At 48.6% G+C, this 26751-nt stretch overlaps 2 protein-coding genes across 3 annotated transcripts; one reads left to right on the top strand and one right to left on the bottom strand.

Moving 5' to 3' along the window:
- Nucleotides 1-9087, bottom strand: KIF20A (kinesin family member 20A). Its single transcript, XM_038150058.1, has 19 exons — nt 9014-9087; nt 8438-8610; nt 7912-8001; nt 7673-7792; nt 7100-7238; nt 6817-7004; nt 6583-6727; nt 5670-5870; nt 5328-5439; nt 5161-5232; nt 4506-4649; nt 4264-4429; nt 3832-3996; nt 3122-3261; nt 2933-3035; nt 2058-2265; nt 1580-1671; nt 1192-1329; nt 1-334 (listed from the first exon to the last, which is right to left on the bottom strand). Exons 2-19 carry the CDS (start codon nt 8591-8593, stop codon nt 62-64), a joined length of 2652 nt encoding a protein of 883 aa, XP_038005986.1. The 5' UTR covers nt 8594-8610; nt 9014-9087; the 3' UTR covers nt 1-61.
- A 146-nt stretch (nt 9088-9233) lies between these two features.
- BRD8 (bromodomain containing 8) lies at nt 9234-24223 on the top strand. Of its 2 annotated transcripts, none has more exons than XM_038150409.1 (21): nt 9234-9313; nt 9580-9676; nt 10488-10557; nt 10821-10870; nt 11719-11841; nt 11986-12066; nt 12507-12571; nt 13151-13287; nt 13709-13924; nt 15149-15293; nt 16432-16641; nt 17054-17334; nt 17824-18279; nt 18624-18717; nt 18928-18974; nt 19311-19525; nt 19788-19880; nt 20064-20132; nt 20821-20998; nt 21628-21732; nt 23810-24223. In XM_038150409.1, exons 1-21 carry the CDS (start codon nt 9295-9297, stop codon nt 23867-23869), a joined length of 2811 nt encoding a protein of 936 aa, XP_038006337.1. In that variant the 5' UTR covers nt 9234-9294; the 3' UTR covers nt 23870-24223. The 2 variants fall into 2 exon arrangements, with proteins under 2 accessions (XP_038006337.1, XP_038006338.1); XM_038150410.1 differs by lacking the exon at nt 13709-13924 and adding an exon at nt 22636-22680 and having other exon boundaries at nt 23810-24217.
- Nucleotides 24224-26751: the final 2528 nt, after the last annotated feature.

Below are 26751 nucleotides of genomic sequence, written 5' to 3'. Positions count from 1 at the left end.
TATTATATTGGATTTGCCACCTGTTCCAGTAATAGCGGGGCAGGGACCTCCTTTTGAAAAGTCATAGAGCAACTGAACGAAGTTGCCAGCCTCTGGTAGCCACAGGACGGGTGGCTGAACGTGTCAGGATGTTGTGCAGGAAGGGCTTTTTGCCAGGAGGCTGATTGGGCTGCAGGTTCTCCCTGTTGGCACAGAAGCGTTTCTTGAGGGCGGACGTTGGCGGCGCCTGCAGCCTCTGCACGGTGTGGTACTGCTCAGCAATGCAGGCCGCCTTCTTGCGCAGGTCCAGCTTCACCAGCATCATGTTGTTCTGCAGCTCTGCCAGGGTCTGGTCCTGAGGAAAGCAAGGCAAGATATATTCGTATAAAAAAATATAAAAATATCGAATTATAGAAAGAAAAGCCCATGCCTAGTTGGAACAGACATTAAAGATCATCTTGTTCTCTGTTGTGGGAACAGGGACAGCTTCTACTAGACCAAGTTGCTCCAAGCTCTGTCCAATTTGGCCTTAAAACACTTCCAGGGATGGAGCAGCCACTGCTTCTCTAGGAAATGTGTTTTCAGTGCTTCAGCATCCTCACAGTAAAGAATTTTTTCCTAATATCTAATCTAAACCTCAGTGTGAAGCTACTCCCCCTTATCTTGTCATTCTCTGCTCTTACAAAAGGTCCCTCACCAGCTTTCTTGTAGGCTCCCATCAGGAACAATGAGAAGTTGTCTTAACTCCCTGGTTACTGTGAACTGGGGAGGATAAACAGTCTTTAGCCAAAATTCACTAACAGTTCTGCTAAATAAGACCATGCCTAAAAGCTTCTACTGTCAACAGTGTAGCAGTTCAGTAACACATAGGAACAGTAAGAGTGGGACAAAGCTGACTCCATCCTGCTGCAAATCTGCTGCCATAGCAACTGTGATGGAGTGGATAAGAAATGAGAACTCTGCATTCTCCTACTTTAAGTGCAGACTGCCAATTAACTGAACAGGAACAATTTGGGTCTCCTGTGGAGAGGTAAATACACAACTAACTCAGCCATTGAAAAAAATCAGCCATAGAGTTCCCTTCACAAAATATGTACCAGCAAATCAACCATTTTTATTTGCAGCAGCAAGAACTTTGGTTGCTCTGATTATGGCAAAGCACAGACTGGAGCCCTCTCCCCCATGCAACCCAGACCAAAGCAGACACATCACCTGTCTTGCCAGGATGTCATCACACATGCCCAGGGCTTCTCGCAGCTTCCCTGCCCCCGTGCTGTGGCAGCACGCCCGCTCTGCAGACTGGAGAGACTCCCCAATTTTTTGTAACTCTGAACGCAGCAATCTGACATTCTGGAAGAGATGGGTTTAATGCAACAGCTGGTTTTGGCACTGCTCTGCAAACAAAGCCACTCCAAGATAATTCGGACATGCAGCACTGAGGGAGGATCCCATCTGAGGGATCAGATACTACAGCCTTCAACAACTCCTGTAAGTTCAACAAACCCATTTCATTTGTTTAAAAACCTGGAAACAGCAGCCCCAAACTCTGTTTAAGCTGGCAACCACTTTGCCCTGCAAATGTTCTTTTCACTGGAGTTACCTTCTGTCCATCCACCAGCTTCCTGTCCACATCCATAGTAATGGGTTTGGCAGAGGGAGGTGGCTCCACTAATTTCTGGTACTTGTGCAACTCTAGGAACAGACAAAAAGTAGTGAGAAACAGGACCTTGATCAGCTTTCAGTATTCCTGAAATTCAGAACTTCCTTTGAGACAAGCTGCCACAGGCAAGCTGGAAAGAGCTTTTGAGTTTGTGCAGAAAGGCACAAACATTCCAGGCTTCTCCCATTCACTTAGACAAAGGGGCTTAAGAATTTGAATGGAAAGATTATCCTGTCCCTAAAGTCCATTTTCCTGTGAAAATGAAGTGAAACTGTCCATCCAGCACATTCCTGTCACCTACAAGTCAGATAATGTTTTGAGGGTGTCTAAATCCCATGTACCCTTGAAGGAGGTCTCTCTAACCCTGCACAGGGATCTTTCAGCAGGGCTCAGAACCAGTGCAGCATTGCTGCTGTACCTGCACTCGTGGAATTCAACTCCTTTTGACACTGCTCCAGCCTGGCTTTGGTGTCTGCCAGCTCCTGCTGCAGAGCAGACGAGGTGGGCACTCGCTTGGATCGACGTACACTCTGCTCTGAGTCCTTTTGCTTGGCATCCAGGCTCTCCAGTTTTTGTTTGGTTTCCTTCAGAGCAGCTTTGAGCTCCGAAATCTCCTCGTCACGCTCCTGAGAAATGAAGTTTGTTCAGAGAGTCAACAAGATTTTTGTAGCACAACTTGTCTGAAATGTTCTGTGTCTTTATTCCTGGAGAATTTCTCAATCCTACACTTCACACATTGAACCCAGCCTTTAAGGTTACTTTTAAGTGAGTACAGCAAACCCACTTCCTGGGAACCTAAACCACATTTTTACAGGCTCTAAAGAAGAGGGATTGTTTTGGGAGTTGGCATCTTCAGAGCAGTCTTCAAGAAGTCCCAGAGGTCACTCAAATGCTGTAGGCATGAAAATATGGACAGGTCCATACCCATCATCACAACTGAGAGCAAGAAGATAAAGTCACACAGCTTGTGTGAATCTGAAGAGCCCAAATGAAGCCACTAATGGAAAGTGTAAGGGCGGGAGAGAATCATGTTTATCAAATGGACAAGTCAGGATGGTTGTATATTAGCTTCCAGATTGACTGTTCAAAATTAGGAAGCCTAGTGGGCTACACAAAGTAGGAGACAAGAAGCAAAAATAGTGGATCAAGAGATGAAATAATATCACCAAAAATACCTCAGAAAGCAAAATCTTCTTTTCACTTTGCATAAAGATCTCCCTGTTCTCGAGTACCCAGAGTCCCCTCCCAACCCACTGCTGCTTTCCTGATGTCCCTGCATTGCCCTGAACAAACCTTCATCTCCTCCTGGTAGTGGTCAGTCAGTAACTCCTTCAGGATGGTCATTTTACCCTCGTACAGTTCCTCCAGCTGCTCTCTCTGAGCATCCACATGCTGGCTACAAAGAGAACAACCAATTCCATGTCAGGACGTGGTGCTGCAGCTCATCCTGAGCAGAGGGAGGGAGACCAGCACAGGCTGTACCTCCACCACTGCTCCTTCTGTTGCATGTGCTCCAGCATCTCGTTGCAGATCTCCTCGCGCAGGCGCATCTCCAGCTGCAGCTTCTTCTGCCTCTCCTGCACCAGCAGCTCTCGCGCGGCCTCGACCGCGTGCAGCAGGTCCTGCAAGAGGGACACAGCTCTCTGCCCACACTGCACAACAGGGTGAGGAACTGGAGCAAACTAAGTGATGCCATGTCTGCAGGATGCAGTGATCTACATTTAAGGGTTTAGTCACTTGGAAAGAAAAGTTGCCAGGGTTTTCTACCTTGACACGTGACAGCTTGAGTCTCTGTAGGGATGTGACTTCATCTTGAGCTTTCAGCTGTCCCCACTGCCTGCTTTATTTAGGAAGTTTGATTCTTTTTCCCCATTTAGATTCCTGTTCCGCATGTTTTCTAGATTTCCCTTGCAGAGAAGGAATTACAGGTCTGCACCTGCACTGTTACTGCCACTATTACACAGATGACAAAGTGCTTTCAAATTCAGCATGTGTGTCAGATTTAGACCAACTGCAGAATGTTTTTGTCAAGGATTCCCGATTTCCTGGGAAAATTCCTTTTTCCTTCTGAGGTTCTGTGTCATCTCTCTTGGCTCTCTCTGAGCTCCAATCCCAGCTCCCCAGGCCAAAGCTAACAGTCATGTTCTTGACCTTGCATCCACATAAAGGCTGTAAAACAAATCACAACCCACCTTCTTCTCATACATAGAGACATCTGCCTCATCCTCAGTGTCTTCTTCTGATTCCACATCTTCCTCTGGCTCTGCCTCTGGACCCTGGCTGATTCGCCTACTGTGTTCTTTGATGATGGATTTTAAGGATGGAAGTCCCACCTTTGTGGGAGGTGCCTGAACAAGCTGAAAGGGAAAAGACCACCATTATCAATCTGCAAAGCCTGGGAGTTGTGTAGTCCTTAAACACAGCCAGCCCCTCTCTGCAACCTGTCAGCCATTCCAGTTTAGCAGAATCTGGAAATACTCTGGAGATAATAACCACTGGAGAAGCGTAGGGACGAGGTACACGCATGCCCCCTCTCCTTGTGGTGGGAAGGGACCAAGTACCACAGAAGCAGGAGAAACCCAAGCTACCCTGACCGTGCCACGATCCTGGTGTGTGTTACTCACCTGGCTGGCAATGGCTGAGAACTTGGCTACGTACAGAGTCTCATCGTAGGTGGAAGCACACTGGTTGATGTTGACAATCATGCAGGAGCGCCCGCGCCCGGTGAAGAAGCCCTGGAACACGCGGGTCAGTTTGCTGTCCCGGAACGGAACCACCGCCTGCTTTGTCCTGTGGGAGAGACAGCAGTGAGCTGGGAAAGCAAAAATCCCTCACACACCCTCCCTCTGGAGGAGTAGATGCTCACCTGGCCTGCTGGTTCTGGCGGAGGGCGGCGATGCAGCGGCCCAGGGTGTGCAGGGAGGTGTTGATGTTGTTGGCTTCCTTCATTCGCTCCCCGCTTCTCTGGTCCTTGCAGCGCTCGGAGCCCGCCAGGTCACACAGGGAGAGCCTGAGGGAAGCACAGGGATATTCACATCACTTACAGGGCTTGTCCTGCCATATCAGGTTTACACTTCCAGCTTCCCCATAAGGGCACACACCATTCTTTTGGGGTGCCTGGGCTGTTGATGGATAGAAGGGCCTGCCTTAAGTGTAGGCGTTACACAAAGTAACAGCAAAATGAGCTTTGAAGTGTCAACTTCAGAGATCCTTTGCCAGTCCTCAGAACAGCCACTTTCCAGATAAATAAATCCCAGGAACAGGCACCAGCAGCACTCAAATCAGCCCTGCTACAAGGGTAAGGATGCTCACATTTACCTTCACTCAAAAAGCCTGAGAACTACCTCAAGTTGTACCTTGCAGTACTCCTCAAACTCCTCTCAGTTCCAAGACTTAACATTTATTCCTTCCAAGTATTTTCAACAACACCATCATCAAGATACTTCCCATTCCCCAGGCCCTCAACCAAAGAGACAAAGTTGAGATTACACCCAAATCCTAAAAAAAAACATGAAACTTACTCGCTGATTTTTGGAACAACTTCACTGCCACCTCTTTGCAAGTGCAGAATCCGAATGGAGAACACACTGTGACTGTAAGGAAACATGCAAATATTTTTTAAAAAATGCAAACTTTAAAAGCCCCTCAGAATTGTATTTCTGCCTAAACAATCCCTCTGCCTTCAGACCTGCGACTGGAGTTCTGGTTCATGTGGGTGCTCGCAAAACTCTGGTTTTTCCGACCCAGTTTCAGGAGCTTCCAGGCCTCATCAGCATCCCGGACATTGATCCAGTTCAGGTCTGGAAAGCAAGCATGCATTGGGCACAGCAGCTGGGAGACTGACAGAAAACTTATCACAGCGCCAACTTCACCATCGTATATCCTTGACATCAACAAATTTGACAATCCTGTACTCCTGACAGCAGAGCTCTCTGTGGGGCTCTCCAGCACATCTCTGCTAAGCCACCCACCCACTCAGTGCTAAAGCTTTCCTAGCAGGCCACCAAACTTCTCCTGCAGGCAAACCCACCTTTCACATAGGGGTTGCCACTCTGGTCCTCGCAGAGCCGCAGCGTTTGGCGCTTGCGGTTCTGCCCAGGTAGAGCTGGTTCTAACAAGTCATAGATTAACTCGTTGTAGATCTCAAAGAAAGAGACCCAGATGGAGAACTGCACATCTCCTGGGCTGGTGAGGGAAATGCGATCCAAGTCAGCCCAGCAAGGGCCCAGTTCTAGGGAAAAAAAAAGAGAAAAAAAAAGAAGGAAAACAAATTATCACTACAGCTTATCGTGGGTCCAACCAGATTGGTTTAGCTGTAGAGCAAGATACTTCCTTCAGCAAGCAAAACCACCCCAGACACAAATCCTTGTATTTACTTCCTCCTATTTGCATCTATTCTAATGCCTGTCCCCAGTGAGACAGCCTAAAGTTTCCTTTAACAGTATCACCTGCTCTGTGTAAGAACTTTTGCATACTCAATTTTGATTCCAGAATTACAAGATATTTCAAACATGAACTCTTTCCAGCATAACTGAAGTTTTAGTCCTTGTTATCTCAGTCACTCCATGCTTCTAGATACCTGGACTGGGTTTGATAGAGCACAAGTGCTCAGTGCAGCCTGCCACTTTGGCATCCTGCTTCCCAGCAATCCCCATCTCAGAGCAATCAGCTGCTCAATAACCACATTCCTTGAATAAAGTGAGTCAATGTCAAGCAAGTTTTCATTTCACAAGGCTTGGTTATTATGGAATGGTGAATTTTTCTGATAGTGGTAAAATATATGCAGAGTTCTTCTCATGTGGCATCTTTCAAAGGGAAAATCTGAGGCTGCAGCACCTTTGTTCCCTTACCCACAACACAGCATCCAAGCAGCCATCACCCTTTTCTTCCCCCATCCTCCAGCAAAAAGGAGCAGGTAGCACACAACAGGCTTCCAGAAATACCTTCTGTCTGGCTGAGGTCTGAACGGTTGGTGAGCTGGCTGGATGAAGACAGACCTGCAACTCCACTGTCAAAACTGCCACTGGTGGTGGCCTGGAGCTGAGATTCAGCACTGTGACTCCTCTTCAGCGGCGTTAGCAGCTCCTCCTTGAAGGAAACAAGGAACAGGAGTGTGCAGGTAGCGTGACACCACCCCTTTCCTCTTGCTATTGAGCCCCCAGAGGCCCCGTGCTTACCTCCCAGAGACCCCTCTGCAGCATCATCTGCTTCTTGGTCTCCTCCTGGCGCACCTGCCTGCTGTCCAGCCAGGTCACCTCGTTGGACAGGACGGGCTTCAGGTCCATGGCCTGGTACAGCCGGTCCCCCACACTGTTGAAGATGGTAGCCAAGGAGCGAGGCAGAATCCCCCCATCTTGGGCAGTGCCTGCAGCAGGAACAGCAGCAAAGCTGAGGATTCAGAGGCAGAAGACAGAAAACAATTCCTTCAACAGGCCCCACAACACCTGGTGCTTTCCTTACCCTGAATCGTGTGAGTCTTCCCTGAATTGGTGATGCCGTAGGTGTAAACCAGACAGTTCTGCCCGCTCAGCACATCCTTCACCACCTGCTTCATTGTCTCATCAAAGAACAATTTCTGCCCCACCTCTGGTCCAAAAATCTGCAAACAAGACATTGGAGAAATGGCTTCATGTAGATCTTTCCTAGCCTTTGCTGATGGTTGCTCAAGTGATTGTTCCCTGCACTAGCCATGAGCAAGAGACCCACCAGCAATTCCAGCTGAGCTCCCTACAAAAACAAGCTGCTCATTTGTGTAATCCAATAACATCTCATGTCACTGCAGCCCCTAGTCTGTTTAGAGCCTCATGAACAGGAACTTGCCATTTGCTGCAAAAGAGTTGTCAGAAACAGCTTAAAATATAAAAAAACCTAATAAAATAGCAACTAAAACCTGAAGCAGAAAGGATTGTACAAGACTGCAGAGTTCAGGCAGTGCCCTGGGGTCAGTGGATGTGAATAAGGCTGCTTTTCAAGCTGCAGGCCTGGTTTAAGCTCAAATCACTTCCAGATGGGCTGTTTGTCCCAGCTACCTACCCGGGTGAAGGAGAATCTGTGCACTGCTTGTCCCACTCCTCGCTCCGTGCTCCGCATGGTGAAGGAATTCTTTGGAGCTTTTAGAATAAGGGTTTCTGAGTTCTCAATACAGACACAGCCCTAAAGAACACATAAAATCCATCATTGCAGTGGCTTACAGGAAGATAGACAGCAAAGGACAACAGCATCTCCCAGCAGGCACACAGCCAGCTCAGACTCTGCTTCATTCAGTGTCTCACCTGGTCTTCCCCCTTTTCTACTTCTGTAGATTTCAGAGGTCGAATTCTGAGGTAAACCTTTAATTTTCCATTATTGTCTTCAGCTACAGCCTGCAAGAATCAGCACAAGTTAAATGGCAGCCAGAGAGGCAGCACACAACCCCCCATGGGAACACTTAACAGGAACCACAATATGGAACACACATGTTGGCTGTGCTGCTAGAGCTGAAGAATTTCTCTGATCTCAAAATCACCAATAATGCCAGAAGCTTTCTTAGGCATTTCCAAGCACACCAGCATTTTTTTGTTTGTTTATCTAATGGATCAGACCAACAAGCCAAAGGCCTAACACCAAAGCCAAGCATCACCCCAAGATGCACTTGCTCCCCACTGCTCTCCCAGGAGTTGCTCCCCCCCAAATGCAGCATTTCTTGCTGCCTCTTCTGAAGAATCTCTGTTATTTTTGCATCACTCCACCTTTGTACAGAGAACAGCAGCCACGAGTGAAAACGCTGCCCTGTTTGTGACAGAGGAGCTCCAACCTGACCTGAGAGCCCTCGAGGTTTGGGGAGATGGCAGAGAACTCCGGCAGCAGGTCCTTGCGCAGGTCAGCCCCAAAGCCCGTAGCTGTGGACTCGAGCACAGGGGAGGCTGCAGCCTCATCGTCAGAAAACAGCCCCGGGGAGACGAGTGCTTGTGCCATGGTGCCTCACACGGCTCCTGGGGAAAAGGGAACAGGACAGGGTGATGTTACAGCAACCCCCCGCACATCCATCAGTCCCCACAAACATAGATCCCCACGTGGGACCCTCCCTACACACAGACGCTGCTTGCAAATGCGCACACACATACCCCCTGCACACGGGGAAACCTCACAGGAGCCCGGACACAGCCCGTGCACGCACAGACACTACCAGGACTCCAAACCCACCTCCTGGGCATAAGGACACCATACAGGTGACAGGCACACAGACACCCCGTTAACACGCGGAACCAAACAGACCTAACACATACACCAACCACCACACAGGACACCCCCAAGCCCAGACGCAGCTCGTCGCCTCCCCACACACACACACACAGCCCAGCACCACGCGGGTCTGGCCGCACGCAGGGGACCCACCGCCGGCCGCCCCTCTCGCCGCTGCAGCCCCGCTGCCCCTCACGCCGCCCCTCGCTCGGCGTTTCAAACCTCGCCGCCCGCCCGCTCCGCCAATGGGAGCGCGGCACGAGCGCCCTTCGACCAATCAGCGCCCGCTCTTGCGAAGGAGGGGGCGGGGCCCGGGCAACCGGCCGGCCGCGCGCGCGCGCACACGGCGAGGGGGGCGTGGTAGCGCTCGGCCGCCTCCCGACGGGCTTTGCGCGCGGGGCCGCCCCTGCCGCCCTCAGGGCCGGGCGGGGAAGATGGCGGCGGGGCCGGGGAGTGAGTGCGAGGCTGGGCGGGAGACGCGGCGGGGAGCGAGCGGCGGCGGGGCTGGGGAGGAGAAGGGGCAGGGGAATGGCCCGAGGAGAACGGAGCGGTTCCGGAGGACCCTCCCGGGAAGAGGGGGCGAGGGGCGGGGCGGGGCCAATGGGTTTGGGGAAGGGCGGGACCGAAGAGTCCGAGAGGGGCGGGGCCAGCCCGGGAACCGCGGGTTCGAGTCCCGGTGTGCCCGGGACCGCCCCGCTCACTGCTGCCCTGTCCCGCAGAGCACAAGCTGCTGAGCGCCGGCCCCACCGAGCCCTGGTCCATCCGCGAGAAGCTCTGCCTGGCCTCCTCCGTCATGCGCAGCGGCGACCAGAACTGGTACGGGAGCGGGGAAGGCGGGTGCACATGGGGCTGTCACCTATTCAGAACAAAGATGGGGTGTAAGAGGTGTTGAAGGTGTACCTGGGCAGGCATTTTGTTGCCTTCATAACTACTGTGTGAAAGTAGAGGTGTGTTCATCAAAATAAAGAGCGATGAGAGCCGGAGAGGGAGTTTGGACAAGGACATGGAGTGTCAGGACAAGGGGGAATGGCTTCAGACTCAGAAGAGTCTGAAGAGTTGGAGATTAGGAAAAAGTTCTTCACTGTGAGGCTGGTGAGGCACTGGGAAGGGCTGCCCAGAGAAGTTGTGATTGCCCATGCCTGGAAGTGTCCATGGGCAGGTTGGATAGGGCTTGAAGCAGCCTGGGATAGTGGAAGATGTCCCTGCCCATGGCAGAGGGCTGGATGATCTTTAAAGATGATCTTTAAGGTCCTTCCCAACCCATTCTATGATTTGGTATTCATAATTAGATGAGGTGAGTTGTGGACAACAAAGATATTTGGTAACAGATTCCTGTGCACTGAACCTATAGCTCTGTTTTACTGTATTTTTCTCCTCACTAAAGTAAGAGTTTTATGGAAATGTAATCACGTAACCAGATGCAAGAAACTTACTTTTCAAAGCAAGAGTGAAATTACTGTTTATTAGAAGCAGGTAAATATTTTTGGTGAGTTTATCATGTTTAGCAGGTGAGTTTATCATGTTTACCAGGGTTATTCAATGATGTTAAGAGAGGGTTTCATCTTTTCTCTGCATGTTGGTTGGGGAGAAGGTAAGTTGATGGTGACTTGCCATTTCCCTCCCACAGGGTCTCAGTCAGCAGAGCCATCAAACCTTTTGCAGAGCCAGGACGCCCACCTGACTGGTTTTCCCAAAAGGTAAGACACTGACATTTGAATCTTGGGCGCCAAATCTCTGCACAATCAGAAAAGCCAGGCTGAGGATTAATTTCAGATTAATTGTTCCATGCTTTATCCAGTACACACTTACTGAGTCAGGCTAACTAAAGAGATCCTTCACCAGGCCTGTGACTAAGCTGTGATATTCCTTGCCTTGGGAATTTGTGGATGTCCATGTATTTTGGTGTGTCCTGCTGTTTGGGCAAGCAAACTATCCTCTGACTTCTTTTGTCTCTTCTCAGCACTGTGCATCTCAGTACTCAGAGCTCTTGGAGACCACGGAGACCCCAAAGTGAGTACAAAGTCTGATCCCAGCACAGCCTGCAGCAGCTCAGGGGGGACTTGTGGGTTTTTGTCACTGCTAAATTACTTTTTGTCCCCCAACAACTCCTCCCAAAAGAAGTATTTCAGAATGAGAAAATTCAGATGGAATAGCTGTGGGATCAGGGTTTGTCAGATAGGAAAGAGAATGTTTATTTGGCTAGAATAAAACACTGCATGTTAGCCTTACTGATCAGAAGCTTTACACATAAATTTATCATTCAGAATAGGGGTAGAAAAAAAAATTAGAAGGGAGATGTTTTGTATTTGTTACTATTTGGCAGTGGTTTCTTACAGTTTTCTTATCAGTGTTTTCACTACAGCTCTGTGATATGAGTTATTTACTGCTCCTAATTCCAGGGCATTTTGTTTGGAGACTTCACACGATATTAACTTAAAGATGGGATGTTTAAAAGTAACATTTGTGTGTGACTGATTTGTCTGTAAATGATCTTCAGCACTAGAGTTGCATAATTAAAGGGCTTAGTAGAGTTAGTGAAGAAGCAAATAGATATTTCTTCTTGGGCAGGAAAGAATTCTCTCTTGAAGTGGAAGGATTATATTCAGGTTGAGGATTTTTGGTGGACTTGCATCTTTGCTCTGTTCCTGAAGACTTTAACACTGGGTGAATTAGCAAAAATTTGCTGAAGAGATTGTTTGAACATTGTGCTGTCCAATATAATTTAAGAGAATTGGAGGAAGTTGATTTTTTTTTTTTGCATGAGCGTGTCATGAATGACAAAAAGCAACCATTTATGAAGGAGGAGCTGAGTTTTCTTGTGGTTTGTGTCTGAGTTTTTCTTTTCTCTTATTCTCTAGAAGAAAACGTGGTGAGAAGGGAGAAGTTGTGGAGACAGTGGAAGATGTTATTGTACGGAAACTGACTGCAGAGAGGGTTGAGGAGTTGAAGAAAATTATTAAAGAAACACAGGAAAAATACAGGTACGTGACAGAGGTGTTAAAATGTTGCACACCTGAGAGTCCTGTCCTGAAAAAGGAGTCCTAGAGGGATGGTGATTGGGGTGAAAATGCTGCTCAAGGTGTCCAGTTCAGTGATCAACATGTAAAAAGATTTTATGATTACAGGCAACTCAAGAAGGATGCAGAGCTGATCCAGGCCGGACACATGGATAACAGACTGGAGGAGCTGTGCAATGAGATTATGATGTGGGTTATTTCATTATTTCTTCTGAGATTGTGGTTTCCTGACACTCTGTTTGTCCAGCATCTCTTGCTCCACATAGTTTGGGTTAAGATAAATGGGGCAGCTGGGGAGATGCTTTGGCCTCTGAGGGGGGACAGCTGGGACTGGGGGATAGCAGCTGGTCTGGAACATCCTTTGGGGTTGCTCAATAAAGAGTTTGGCCATGGCTTGCAGAACCATGTTTGCTGCCTCCCTTCTGACAATCATCTGGAAGTGAAATTTCCTGCCCTGTGTGTCATTCCCTGGCTCTGCTGCTCGCCCTGGGGGATTTGAGCCTGGGTCCACAGGAGTGGTTTGATGTTGTCTGGAGATAACAGGGTGGGCATCAGTAAAACACATTTTGAAGGGGGAATTCAGGGGAACTGAGACACCCTGTGACAGCAGGCTTTTGTTCTGTGTACAGAAGGAAAAAAATGGAAGAGGAGGAGGCAGAAGTCAAGAGGAAGGCTACAGATGCTGCTTATCAGGGTAAGCTGGAAATGAGGTGCCTTCGTTTTCCTCAGACCAATGCATATATTCATAAGAACATTTAGAAAATGCTGAAGTCTTGTTAAGACCTGCAGGAGGAATGCTTTGACCCTAGAGTTGGAGAGAGGCTGTATTCTCTTTCCAGCACTATTATTTGTAACAGGGTAAAAGGTGGAGGCTTCTGAAAAAGGAATAAAATCTTCAGGAAAGGTCTATCCAAGGGAAAGCAGGATTAATAAGGAGCTCTGTATTAGAATGTCAGGCTTTCCAGACCTTTAGTGTCCCCTGGTCACTGAAGATAAGAGGAAGAAACTTTTATTCCGAATGTTTAGTTCATAACTCTTGGGGCATTTAATCTGGTGGTGCGAGGTGGTGAATACCAACCTGCTAGAGAAACTTGCAGCTGAAGTGCATTACCCAAAGTCAGTATTATTTGGGAACTGAGCCTAGTGGGGTGCAAGAAATTCCTATAGCATAAATTATTCTCTTAAAATTCTTCAGGATAAAGTCAGAGGTAACTCCTGGGGACTGTCCACGATGGAGTCACAGAATCTCACTGTAGTTTCTGTTCTCTTCCAGCTCGGCAGGCCATTAAGAACCCACCTCGGCGGCTGACGGGGGTGATGGTTCGTTCTCCTGCAGGCTCCACCTCCCCGGGCGGGGATTATTCCCTTGGAGATCTGTCCCAGCCCGCCGGGGATGAGGCCAGTCCAGGGGTAAGGATCCTTCTCTGGGTGGGAGGGAAAGCCCAGCTTGGGACGTGGGGCTCTGCATCCATCACAGAGAAGGGGCCTGGGGAGAAGCCCTTGCCTTGCTTTGCAGACTTCAGGTGCTGCAGTGTGGTTGGTGACAGTGCTGCTCGAGGTCCATGTCCTCTTCCCTGTCTGTGGTGATCCGGTGCCTGGATCAAAGGCCGTGTAGGGGCATCAGTGGGTTGGCCAGGCAGCCTGTGAGTGCCTGGGAAATGGCTCTGCAGGGCAGGGAAAGGGTGAAAGCACATGCCTGGAGTAGGGGCAGTGAGTGAATGGAGTAGGTGTCTGTGGTGTGCTGGAACAATGCTCTTGGGGGAAGCAGCAAGTGGGGCTGGTCCGTGTGGTGGAGTGTGGCTTTGAACAGTGTGGTTTTTCTCTTTCTCAGGTCACGCCAGGGACATTGCCCAGCACCCCAGTTGCCTCCTTCATTGGAATCCCTGACACCCCTCCAGGCTCTGCTCCCCTGGATGCCCCCATGACCCCAGTCACTGATGATTCACCCCAGAAAAAGATGCTAGGACAAAAAGCAACTCCGCCTCCTTCCCCTCTGCTCTCAGAGCTGCTGAAGAAGGGCAGTCTCCTGCCCACAAGCCCCAGGCTGGTATGGAGCTCTCTGCTCATATATGCAAGCACGCAAACAATTTGCTCCAGATTTTCCCACTGAAAAAGGGGGATCTGCAAAGAGTTTTTTAAAATGTGCAGTTTTGTGAGAGTCCCAGCAGAAGTGATAACCTGAGAGGTATAAATACCCCTGTGAGCTGCAGAGGTCAGCCCCTTTCCCAGCAGGACTGCAGGGCTCGTGCGACACGTAGGACTGGCTGTCCCCTCAGTCATAAGGAGTTGGAGTTGCAGGGTTTGCTAGAGGAAATTGTTCTGCTCAGGGGAGGGAACCTGTTAGTCAGCATCATCCCCATCAGCCTCCGTGGTGTCCCTGATGATTCCTGCACTGGGCTCATAATTCTTTACACCTTGTGAGGAAGTCGTGTTTCAGTGTTTTTAATGTGTGCAAGGGCAGGGAATCCTTGAATGGCATTTATGACCTGTACAGAAGTGCTTCAGTTTTCTCCTAATTGTTGACAGTTACTAAAATCACTGTGATGAGAACCCACTTGTGGTGTTAGTGACTTGGGAAGTCTTAGGAGATGCTGACACTGTTCAGAGCCCAGTCTGAAAACAGCAGCCTTCAGCCTGCTTGTGACACAGACTCCCTGGCTTAGTGCTTGTGTGATGGAGTAGGTGTGTTGCTGGTGACTTTTTTCTTCCTAGTAGTCAGATTTAGGGTTTTTTCTATTTGCTAGCTTGGGTAAATGTTCCATGGATTTTGTGTTTGCAGGATGTAACATAAAGTGGAGCAGGGAAGGGTAATGGCTGTGGAAGGCTTGAGTTTTCTTTGTAGGAACAGGACTGGTTTGCATCTGTTTCAAGGTCCATCATAGGATCTCTGTGTGACCTTACTTTCCATCTTGGTACTTCTGCTTCTCTCAACTCAAAACAAGGGATATTTCTGTGCCATCTCAGGGTCTAGAGAGACTCATATGTGAGGTCCTTGAACAGAACAACTGTGACAGAGCAAATGATGCACTTGGCCTCACCTCAAAGGAAGGTAGCACTGCAGCTGTGTTACAGCTGAAGAACAGCAACAGTTTCAGACTGTCGTGTTCTGCACTTGTGTGAGGGGCCTCAGGCAGGGACTAACCTGAATAAAAACTGCAGAAGAAATGCTGGGACACCAGATGCTGGTCCTGTTCATGGAGGTGCACATCTGGCAGAGAATCACTGGTGTGGTGGTATCTCCAGGAACTTGAGTCTCGTCCTCCTTTGACAGGTTGGTGAAAATGAAATGGCAGTGGCTTCTGCTCACATGAACAGCTCTGGAGTGCTGCTGGAGGTAGGAAGTGTCCTTCCAGTGCTGCACAGTGGGGAAATGCAGTCAGCACCTGGTGCTGTCCCTGCATCTCCAGCTGCTTCAGGTAACTCGGGCCTTTCCTTGTACAGTTCTCCCTTAAGATGTACCTTCAGACTGTTCTGTGGATTTTCTTGGGGGAAAGATGATGTCTACCTGGCTGATTTGGGGCTTTCTCTATCAGTTGTATTCCTGTTCCTGTAGCCCTGTCCATCTCATCCCTACTTTTTAAGCCCCTAATCCTTAAAAGAGTGACTGAAACAATTCGGCTTGATCCAGTCCTGATCCCTGCAGTCTGATTTTCTGGGTTTGACACTGGCTAACACCAGGCATCTGAGTGTAGAAAGAAAAGGTTTGTTCACAGGGAGTTGGGGAAAAAATGGTCTAGATCTGATTCCCAATGTGTGAAACCCAGCTCCCTGTGGGTCTGGAGAGCTCGTGTGCCTTCCCTCTGCTGTATCTTTGAGATCTGCTGAGAGTTAGACCACTGAGCTCCAGAGGAAGTTCCTCAGAGTGGGGTTAAGGGGGACAGGGCAAGACTCTGCATTGGGCTTTTTCAGAACAACCTGCCTAAGGAAGTTTTTTCCTCAGCTCCTGCTGACCTGTGATTTAATCACATTGTCTGCAACTGAGAATTTACATCATTCATTCATATAGAATTCCATACAAGTAATCTTGCTTTCCTTATCCACATCTGGGTTTTTAAGGCCTGCCAATTTGGTCCAGACAGTTCAGTAAATTCAGACTGGAAGTTGCAGCTAAGATGAATGGCAGCCTTTGATATAAAAGGAATTCTCCAGGAAAAACCTGCAAGGAAATCCCCTCCACTCCCTCCCAGCTCCTGTGACAACTGTTTGTCTTGGCTTATGTGTGGCTCTCTCAGCACTGTTTTTCAGATTTCCCATAATTGTTTTGGGATGAGCCTTTGGAAGGGCATCTCTGTGCATGTGTGGCTTAGTCTGTCCAGCCCTGACAGTGGGTGCAGTGTTCTGTAGCTGCATGATTCTGCCTCAGACTGCACACGCAACGGAGCAGTGCATTTTTTTGGTGCAGGTTCTCTGTACAGCTCTTGGGACTCCTTATAGGTATCTCTGTGTCTTTTCCCAGAAGAAGCCACCAGACAGTGAAGATCCCAGTGGTGGCTTTGTGGACTTCAGTGGTGGCTGCTTCTTGCTCATGTGCTTTTCCCTTCTACTCTCTGTTAGGTGCTCCTACGCTTTCCCGGCTTTTAGAAGCTGGCCCTGCACAGTTCACCTCACCTCTTGCTTCCTTCTCCGCTGTTGCCAGCGAGCCTCCAGCTAAGCTCCTGCCACCCCCCGTAGAGCCTGTGTCCCAGGCCACTATTGTCATGATGCCCACGCTGTCAGCACCAGCCGTTGTGCCACCAGCTGCAGCTGCAGAAAGCGTAGCCACAGGTGCGTTCCGAACTACGCACTCAGAGGTCACGTCCTGCTGGAAAGCAGAACTTCCGTGGGATCAGCGCCCTGCCAGCTTCTCAGCTGGGCTTTATCACCTCACACTCGCCATCCTGGCCAAAAAGGATGGTTGTGGCTGGGTTCTGGAGTAAACAGATGGTTTTAAGCAGGGTTTGCTGGGTGTGGGTGGGGGTGCTGGTGATTTGCTGGACTTCGGTTCAAGGGTTGGAATCTCACTTTGCCTCTCCTGTGGGAAAGCAAACCTGTATTGGTCTTTTATTAATCTAAGCTGTGGTGGGGTGGATGGGCCTGGGATACCTGTGGTTGGTGCTTGGTCTTACCCGCTGCAGTGTTTGTTTATGTGGGGACCTCTGCAGCTTGATCTCTGACTGTCCCTCTCGTCCTTGTGCAGTGAGCCAGCCAGAAGCCTGTGTTTCCATGGAGGCAGTGTCTGATTCCCATACTGTGACAGTGTCCATGGACAGCAGTGAAATATCAATGATCATCGATTCCATCAAGAAAGAGTGCCTGGGTTCTGGGGCTGGCAGCGCTGCAGGATCTTCCAAAGATCACTGCATGGATGGGAAAGAAGATCTGGATTTGGCTGAAAAAATGGATATTGCAGTGTCCTATACGGGGGAAGAGCTGGACTTTGATACGGTTGGAAATATTATAGCCATCATTGAGGACAAGGTAAATGGGGAAAGCAGAGTGCCAGTGCCTTTTGCTCCACATTCGGTTGGGTTAATCTCAAATGATTGCTGTTCACCAATTTAGTTTAAACAAGCAAGAAATAACTATTCCAGAATGCACATTCTCCCCATCATTTTCCAGATCAACAGGAAAGGACACCACTGCTGCCTGTCTGACACTGGTGCTCCTTTTCAGAGTACAAAAAGAAATGTCTTTATTTCTTGGAGGGTAGGGTTTGGGTCATGTCTCTGGCAGACAGCTGAGCCCTTCTAACAGAATCCTTTCCAGGAGTGCCATATTTCTGAAACTGAAGCTTCAGGAGAAACTCTCACAGGGAGTGATACAAATCTGGCTGCAAAAAAGGCAACTTTGTAAACGGAGTAGACTGGGATTTCCACAATTGTCTCGGTACCAAATAACATGAAGTTTTCTTTAATCCCTCTTTCTGACCTCGGCCTGCACTGCTGTGTGTTTGTTTTGACAATAAAGGTAGACGACCACCCTGAAGTCCTGGATGCAGCAGTTGTTGAAGCTGCTCTCTCTTCTTTCTGTGAAGATACCGATGACCCTCAGACCCTTCCTGGCCCATGGGAGCATTCAATTCGTCAGGAGCATGAGAAGCAGGCCCAGATGCCACAAGTGTCTGTGACAGTGAAGCAGGAGAGACTGGAGTGTGAGGAGCCAGAGGCAAAGGGAATTCGAGACCTAATGGGCATCAGTGAGCTGGGGTCAGAAATAAAGACTGAAATTGCAGAGCAGGACCAGAGTCAGCTGGGCCCTGAAGAAACCATACCAGCAACTGCAAGAGTGACAGAAACACCAGAGCTTAGAAACCAAGAGATAGAAGAAGATCAAAGAGCAGCTGTAACATCAGGAGAGACTTCTGAAATCAAAATAGAGTCGTCCCAAGGAGAAGATGCAGTGCTCAATCCAGTGAAGACAGAGGTATGTGGTCACAGAGGCTGCCTGGAACTGGTGTGGGGAAGAGAGGAGCAGTTGTGGCAGGTAGGAGCAAAGTTTAGAGGAAGGATGAGTGCTGGGTTGAAGTGACCCTTCAGTGAATGTGACTGACTGTTTTCCTGGGAGTCAGGCTGCTGATGTGCAGAGCAGCTCTGCTTTAGGCAGTACCTTTGTGTATCTCCCCCCACCCCTGTGCAGAACTGCTGCTGGGAAGGTGCTCAGTGAACCTCATTGCCTGGAGTTAGGTTAGGGTGAGTGAGATGTGCCCACACCTTCACTGAAGTGAGCTGACACAAACATCTAGATTTGTGCATTTCTCTTCCCTCCAGACCCCACCTGATGATGATTCATCCCCTCCACAAGTCCCAAATGTGAGTGAAGACTCCTCACAGGCTGATGTTCAGCACAAATTTGAGCTGTCAGGTAACTTAATTCAGCTAGGAAATCTTTTACATGCAACATTATTAGCTGGATAGTTGTTAGTTATCTGGTTCAGGTTTTTTGGGGAGGAGGGAGAAAAGATACCTGTAGGAACAGTGGTAATTACTGCAGGACAGTAGGCGTTGGTGCAGGAGCTTTTGTAGGAAAGGCTGCTTGGGAGAATCAATCTCTCTGCATTTCTTTCTTTCACAGAATCAATGAAGGAGGAGGCCCAAGCCCTGTTTAGGAGTCAGATGAAGGTAATTCCCTGTTGGTTTTAGTCATCTTGAGTTTATTAGCAACATCTTGCTGCTGCTGTCTGCTGAAAGGCAAAGCTTGTGTTCAGCTTTCTGCACTTTGAGCAGTCTGCAGCTGAAGGGGAGGTGGCTTCAGAATGTAAAGATGTTTGTGTATGTGCTTCTGGGTCTGTGGGGACAAGCAGGGCAGGCTGGAGAGTCTGGGATTTTGTGGAAGTGCCTGTTCAGTTGTCAGCAGCCTCGCAAGAAAACCACTTTGCTCACAGAGCCGTGGTTGCTCTGGAGGCGCTGAGCGGCTGCCGTAGCTGGCTGTGCCAGCTGATGGACTCTGTGTTTCAGGATGGGCAGGGTGAGGAGGATGATGAGGACGGTGCCAGTGAGGCTGCCAGTTTGGAGGAACCCAAAGAAGAAGACCAGGGTGAGGGGTATCTCTCAGAGATGGATAACGAGCCCCCCGTGAGCGAGAGCGACGACGGCTTCAGCGTCCACAACGCGCCCTTGCAGTCGCACCCGCTCGCCGACTCCATCCCCAGCAGCCCGGCCTCCTCGCAGTTGTGAGTGTCAGGGCACACAGGGACTGGAGGATTCCCATTTCTGGCTTGCCGAGTGGGTCCTAAGGGAGAATTTGTTGATTATTTGTTTGGTTCTTGCTTACGGGGGCAAGTGTGCAGACAGCACTCCAGTCCCAGCTCCCACTTTTTCTGTCTGTCTTTGGTTTCCATTAGCATGGGCATGTCAAGGACAAAACAAACCATGAGTTTTCTGCTCTGAGGCAGTGATCAGACTCCTGAAGGAATTATGTTCTTCTCTTCCCAGCTCAGTGTGCAGTGAGGACCAGGAGGCGATACAGGCTCAGAAGATCTGGAAGAAAGCCATCATGCTGGTTTGGAGAGCAGCAGCTAATCACAGGTGAGTTTGATGTCTTGGCAGAAAGAAGTGACTAATCCTAGACAAGTCTCCACTCTCCCATCTCAGAGGCTTATCTCTCTTGGGAGATGATGAATCATATTGTTGCAGACAAATGAACAGGAGAGCATGAAACAAATATTTACCAGCAAGGACAGGCACTGAGTGGACTCTGTTTCTCTGCAGGTATGCCAACGTCTTCTTACAGCCTGTAACTGATGACATAGCACCAGGCTACCACAGCATCGTGCAGAGGTGAGTCTCAGCAGTGTTCTGTCATCAGAACTATGTATGTTTGCATATTTGTAGGGATTTCTGGTAGGAACAATGTAGTTTTTGCCTGCTGTGCAGACTTGGAAAAGTGTTCTTTTTCTGACATGATTCAGTCAGAAGCAGGTTTCCCCGAGAACAGTCATCACACGTCTGTACACAGTCCTGACTTTGAGTGAAATACACTGACTTCCACAGAACATTTTATCAGTAAGGTGAAACTGATCTGTTTCTCCCAGTTTCTGTCCAGGAGTAGGATTTAACCTTTGGAATTCCTAGAAGCTGTTCTTTAATCAGTATTTTTTGCTGTCCCCGATGGTGGACTTTTCTGGAAGAATTACCAGAATCCCCTGCTAGCTGCTGAGATCTCTTGTGAACAGTTCAAGCTCAGTGGCTGCAGCTCTAGCTCCTTAGTTTCTCTGTTAGTGGTGCCTGGAGAAGGCAGATGCCTCTTCTGAGAGATCTCTGAGGCTGTTGTTACTGTTCCAGGTGACTGCTGGACACCTTGGGTCTTCTGCCTTGTACTGGGGAGCACAGCCCACGGGGGAGAACCTGTTCAGCTAAATAAAATACACACTGTAACTAAACACGTTACAGACCCAGGGCTGTTTCCAAAGGAGATGGGAAAGAGTTAAGCGTTTCTGTTGCAATTTTGCCTGCATTTCTTTCACAGGCCAATGGATTTATCTACCATCAAAAAGAACATTGAGAACGGGCTGATCCGCACCACAGCCGAGTTCCAGCGGGATATTATGCTGATGTTTCAGAACGCTGTGATGTACAACAGCTCTGACCATGATGTGTACCACATGGCTGTGGAGATGCAGAGAGATGTCCTGGAGCAGATCCAGGTAAAGTACTGGGCTGAGGCCAGTGCAGGACAGAGCATCTGCCTTGGTCCGTAGGTCTGGCTGTACCACAGTTTCACTCCCAGTGTGTTTGAATGCAGTGGGTCCTGTCCTTCCCTGCTTCTCTCTCATGGTGTTTGTGTTGAACTAGATTGTGGGTGAGTTAAAAGTAACACAGCAAAATTTTTTATATGTTCATCCAAGACCAATTTCAGATGTAATTTCCTTCAGGGAAATGCTTAGGCCAGCAGGAACCAGGGTGTGGTTCAGGAACAGAAACGAGCAACAAGAACGGTGAATGACAGGGGACGCCACGGCTTCTTTGGGTGGCTGTGCTGGTTTATGTTGATATAAAGTGCACATGAAACTGCCCTGTGAATTTATGCTATTTAAAATATCCTTTGAAGAAGAATGTCCCAGCTGGCAGGGCTGAGTTTGAATTGGGGTTTTGTAGTTCCTCAGGACTTGTGGCTTCTGAGGTCAATTGGGGAACTTATTCTGAGCAGCACACAAGGAACTGAAACTGCCTCTGACCCAATCATTCCCAGCCTGTGGTCTGTGATAGTTAACTGACGTGCACTTACTGAGCTTGTTTTGCCTGACAATCTTAACAGAGTGTGGTTTCCTTGCAGCAATTCCTGGCCACACAACTGATGATGCAAACATCAGAGTCAGGGATCAGTGCAAAGAGCCTGCGGGGGCGAGACTCCACTCGCAAGCAGGATGCTTCAGAGAAGGTGAGAATGCTGCACCCTGTGCAAGGGCACTTGGGATCTTCTGAAGAATCCCAAGATACTGCATGAAGTTCCCACACCAAGGAGGCAAAAGTTCCCACACCAGCATCTTCATGTGAACAAATTTTCTTTAAATGTATCTATTGATTGTATTTCAGTTCTGGAACTGTACAGAGGCAGGTCTCATGAGTTTTTTCTGTAATCCAAATACTTCTATTGCCTGTTTTTAAAAACAGGTGATAAAAACTATAGGGAAATGAACAGAATATTGGAAGAGGTGTGAATATTCTCAGACACATGGTGTGATCCTTGGGGATGGGCCTGCAGGGCAGGGAGTTGGACTCGGTGATCCTTTGCTTCCCCTCCAACTCCACAGATTCTGTGATTCTGTGGTATGGCAGAAAGGTGAATTGCCATATCCTTCACTTCCTAGTCAGGTTTTTAGAGCTAGAGAATCAGTCACCTCTGGTTTGCTGTGTAAAATACACCAGAGAACCTTTGAATTCCACACTGATCTAAGCAATGAAGATTTGTGGTTTTTTCTTCTGTGAAGACACGTGCAAACTTGATGAAGTGATCTCAGGTACTCTCTGGTGCACACAACACTGTGACAGCAGGGGCTGCCTGCTTAGTTCTAGTGACAGCTGCACTGAGCAGCAGTTGTTTGGTAGACCAGGAAAACTTGCTGTGGCTGTGGAGGGAATATCCCTTTCCTGGCATTCTGGCTCTCGCAGTATCCCTCTTTTTGTCTGTTTTTATGTTCCTGCTGCATAAAACTGACGCCCTGCAGGAAGGGGAGTGGGGCACATGTTCCTCTACGCTCATGTGTGGGCTCAGTGCTTCTGTGTGGTGTGTGCATTTCCGTAGCTGATGCCTGATAAGTCCTTCTGTTTGGCCTTTTAACAGGACAGTGTCCCAATGGGCTCTCCTGCCTTCCTTCTCTCTCTCTTTGTAAGTATTGAAAGGCTCCAGCAGGTTCTGCAGTACTGCTGCCAGGTGCTCTGCTCCTTGTCTGGGTGATCACTGCACTGTCACAGCATCCTTAGCACTGCAGCAGGCTGTGTTTGACTTGGGGGCTGCACCACTGTGAGCTGAGAGGAGACATCTCAGTCCCTTACTCTCAAAATGGGTGAGCGGGTGGGGCTTCACTCTTCTCTTCTGGTTCCGAGTGGTTTTGTTTTGTCATCTGCTTTTGCTTTTTTCCATGACTTCTCTCCTGCTTTCTTTCCATGTAAGTGGGAAGACAAACCAAGTGGTGCAGTCCTGTAGTTCCTACATCTCTCATGTTTATACAGCTGCCCCTTCCACATGTCCGAGGCAGTACGAAAGGTCTTGGGAGAGTGAGGAGTCAGCTGTGTGTCCTTTATCTGTTCCTGGTTCAGAAAGCAAATAAGACTCTGCAGAAATATCTTGCTCTGTGCCCGTGGAATCTGGAAATGTTTGGAAAAATATTCCCTCTGAGAAACCCCAAGTCTCTGAGTTACTGTGAGGAGAGAGAGGAGGAAGATGGAGAGCTGTCCTTATCTCTCACATGTATCTAAAGACAGAGGAGTACTCCAGGAGAGGCAGCAGATCAGCCAGAGAGAGGATCAGAGGAAGCTCTCAGCTCACCTGCTCGTGGAAAGGAGCTGTGTGGAGGAACTAGGGAGCTAGTGCCAGGGTCACTCAGCTGGAGGAGCACTTCCCATAGGGATCAGCAGCTGATAAGGTAGGTTAGTCAGCAGTTTTCCTTTTCCCACCTTAAGCTAGAATCTGCTGCTTAGGAGGAAGCCTGCACTGTCCAGGCTCCAAAAGCATCTGTCTGGGCCAGAGGTGTTGCCTCTCTGTGCCCTGGCTCCAGCAGTGCAGAGATGCTGCCAAGCCCAGCACCCTGCCGTGTCCAGATCCAGCTTTAGGTAGGTCTGCAGGCAGGCCTTGGCAGGGACAGCTTCCCTTTCTCCTGATGGGAAGGCATGAAAAATTGTTGCCAGATGCAGAATTCCCTCTGTCCCTCCCTCCCTCCCGCCCTCCCTCCGTGGCGCTGTGCCGGAGGGCCGTTCCTGGGGGGTTGTGTAACTCTGTTTGTTTGCCTTGCGAGCAGGACGGAGGCACCAGAGGGCGGCGCTGCGCCATCGAGGCAGACATGAAGATGAAGAAATGATGCTGCAGACACAAAATCCCAGCAGAATCCCAGGCATCCGGAGCTGGAGTGTGAGCAGGCAGCTCTTAACAGCTGTTGGAGGAGGAAGAAAAGCTGCAGGTCCATTTCTGGGACCTGGTTCACCACCTTCGCTTGCCCTTCTGGAAAGCAGTGTCTTGTCAGAATGTGTAACCCAAAGAAACTTCCCTAGAGGGGAAGACCAGCCCCCCTGCCTGTTTTAGGGCAGTTGTCTTGGGCTTCATCAGTGTTCTGGTGTTAGCTAGCAACTGGTGGCTCGTACTTACTGTAATGTGAAGTGTACAGATTTTTACTAGTGATGTGTAAATGTGATGTATATTAAAATCTGGGAACAAACCCGTGTGCAGTGTACTGAGCATCGCAGCTCTGCAGGGAGGAGCCCTGTGGTACAAGCTTGGATCCCCACCTGGACTGTCTGCAATATAATTCTCTTCCAGTTATCCCTGTAGCACGCATGCATGGCAGAGCTCTGATGTTAGAGCCAATCCGTAAATCCCAGGAATGCTGCACGGTGCTTGCATGGAGAGGAAGATTCCCTGCTTGAGAGTGTGAGGATACAGCACCACTGTGGTGACACTGGAGATCAAACCTTGAGAAGTTAAATACTGCAGTCTTGTTGGAGCTTTGCTTAGGAGAAAATGCATTGAAAAGGACTTGACATTCTTTCCCCAGAGATCTGTGGAGGCTGCAGTAGTCAGAGTGAAAATCTGTGATCCCAGCAGCCGTAGGCAGGATTGCCAGTACCTGGTTTCCCATCTGAGCGTGTGCCCTGTTTCTACTGGGAATTGCAGTCCTTTTCCTCAGCAACATGAAGGTTTAAGTTCTCTGCGAGAATTTCCAAGTCACTTTTTCTGCTCATATGCCCTGAGATGAAACTTGAATGTTTTCTGCCCACACAGCCTTTCATGGGGGAAAAGAAAACAACAGAATGACACCATCCTTGATTGCTGCAGCAGCTGGGAGTGCTCTGCCCTCCGTGCAGCATATCCAGGGTGCAGCTTTCTGGTAGACAGGTTTCAGGAAACTGAGTCACTGGGATTAAGACCAGAGGCATTGTTCCCTTATCCAGTAAGAGCTCTCAATTTTCACAAGTTCAGTGTTGAAGTTGGCCGTGCCTGCTGTGTCAAGTCCTGGGTATTGCTGAGGTGAATTTTCACCAAGAGTCACCTTACTGATGTGGAAATGCTGAAACTCCCTTGGATTGGTGATTGGTTCATTGTCTTTTGCTGCTAAACCCAGGAGCAAATTTCTGAATTTCTATTGTTCTTAGTTCATAGCACAAAAAGTTACAGGGGTCTTTGTCTTTCATGCGTTTTATGGAGTGATTTCAGTTAGGGACAAACATTTTAGCATTGCCTGTTGTGACAGGACAAGGCAGTGGTTCTGAACTAAAAGAGGGCCTATTTAGGCTGGATGAAGATTTTTTTTACAATGAAGGTGGGGAGGCCCTGGCACAGGTTACCCAGAGAAGCTGTGGATGCTCCATCCCTGAAGTGTTGAAGGCCAAGTTGGACGAGGCTCTGAACAACATGGAATAATGGAAGCTGTGCCTCCCCATGGCAGGGGGGCTGGACAACCTTTAAAGGTCCCTCCCAACTCAACCTGCTCCATGATTCTAAGTTGGAAAGAGCCTCTGTGCATTCCTTTACTTCATTCAGCTGCTTGGAGCAGGGCCAGCTTCAAATATTTACCTTCTACCCAGTCAAAATCTCCTGTGGTGCAGCTTGTCATCCATGTCTCCTTTCACTGTTGGGTCTGAGAAGAGTCTGCCTCCATCTCTGTAACACCTCTGCCCTGCCACTGTCTCTGCTGGAAAACTGAAGGTGCAGCTCAGGAGAAGACCTTTCTCAGACCCTCTGGTAGCTTGCTTTCATCACAGCAAGCATTGCTGTTCCTTCCTACCCTTGGTTTCTCCTCCTAACCAGGTATTTTTCTCTCCGCCTTTTCTCTTGTCCCATGACATTTTAATAGTCCTTAATGATGTTTAAGAGCTTTAAAATTCCAAGATAAGATTTTCTCTCAGTAGCCTCATTCCCTCTTTCCCAATTCATCTCATGCTCTACTTACTAATTCCCTTCTTCCTAATACTTTGTTCCAATCTGTCTAGTACAGAGCTGATGTTTTACTGTGCTGCATCTCCCAGCACCCACCCTTTTACAGACAGATAAAACTGTCACCCCTTTCTGGTTTTCTCCTTAAATGACAAGTTACACAGCATAGGTTTGGTCACGTTATATTTAAGCTTCTTTAGGACTCACAAGTGAATCCCAGTGGGTTCTAAGGTTTATTCACTCTCTCAAATTGTTCTAAAGTCTCCCCTGTTGACATTTTAATTAGATATCATCTCTCAGACCCATCCCAAGAGAAGGTCTCATGTGAGCTCCTCTGTGGCAGCTGCTGATAATGATGATTAATTTGGTTTTTCCAACTGGCCCTATTTTCCACTGAGATGTTTGGCACTGATCATGTGTCATCCCCACTGATCATCTGGCAGCTCTCCGCTTCTGATGTTTTTGATGAGGTTTTTTGTTTTTATTTGCTTTTATGCTTTTATGTCTTTAGCAAATTGTTCTCTTTTTCCTTTTTTTTTTTTTTTTTTTGCCTACTTTATGTGAATTCTACATTTCATTTATTAGAGTTCAGGCTTTTATCATTTTTCTTGTTTTGACATGTAAGTTCTTTTTAAAGGCTTTTTTTTTTTCATTTCTAACAGCTTTTTCCCAGAACAGCAAGGGTTGTGCAGTGTCTGATCTCTGCAAAGTGAACTAAAACTTTCCAATTCCAGAGAGGTTCTTTGCTAGTGGCTTATGTAGCCAACATAATTAAGAACTGTCAGGCAATTCTTAATTAGAAGTTCAAGTCTG

The sequence above is a fragment of the Motacilla alba genome, chromosome 13, assembly GCF_015832195.1.
Source record: "Motacilla alba alba isolate MOTALB_02 chromosome 13, Motacilla_alba_V1.0_pri, whole genome shotgun sequence".
NCBI lineage: Eukaryota > Metazoa > Chordata > Aves > Passeriformes > Motacillidae > Motacilla > Motacilla alba.
This window is presented reverse-complemented; position numbering and strand designations above follow the sequence as displayed.

Bases quoted from the DNA above. Each gene is read 5' to 3' on its own strand.
- BRD8 (XM_038150409.1), top strand. The intron at 11,842-11,985 runs GTACGTGACAGA...TTATGATTACAG, and splicing joins GAAACACAGGAAAAATACAG to GCAACTCAAGAAGGATGCAG. The intron at 20,133-20,820 runs GTGAGTCTCAGC...TTTCTTTCACAG, and splicing joins TACCACAGCATCGTGCAGAG to GCCAATGGATTTATCTACCA.
- KIF20A (XM_038150058.1), bottom strand. From the start codon at position 8,593: ATGGCACAAGCACTCGTCTCCCCGGGGCTGTTTTCTGACGATGAGGCT. The intron at 2,266-2,932 runs GTTTGTTCAGGG...TTCATTTCTCAG, and splicing joins ACTACCAGGAGGAGATGAAG to GAGCGTGACGAGGAGATTTC. The intron at 335-1,191 runs GTGATGTGTCTG...TGCTTTCCTCAG, and splicing joins ATGACATCCTGGCAAGACAG to GACCAGACCCTGGCAGAGCT.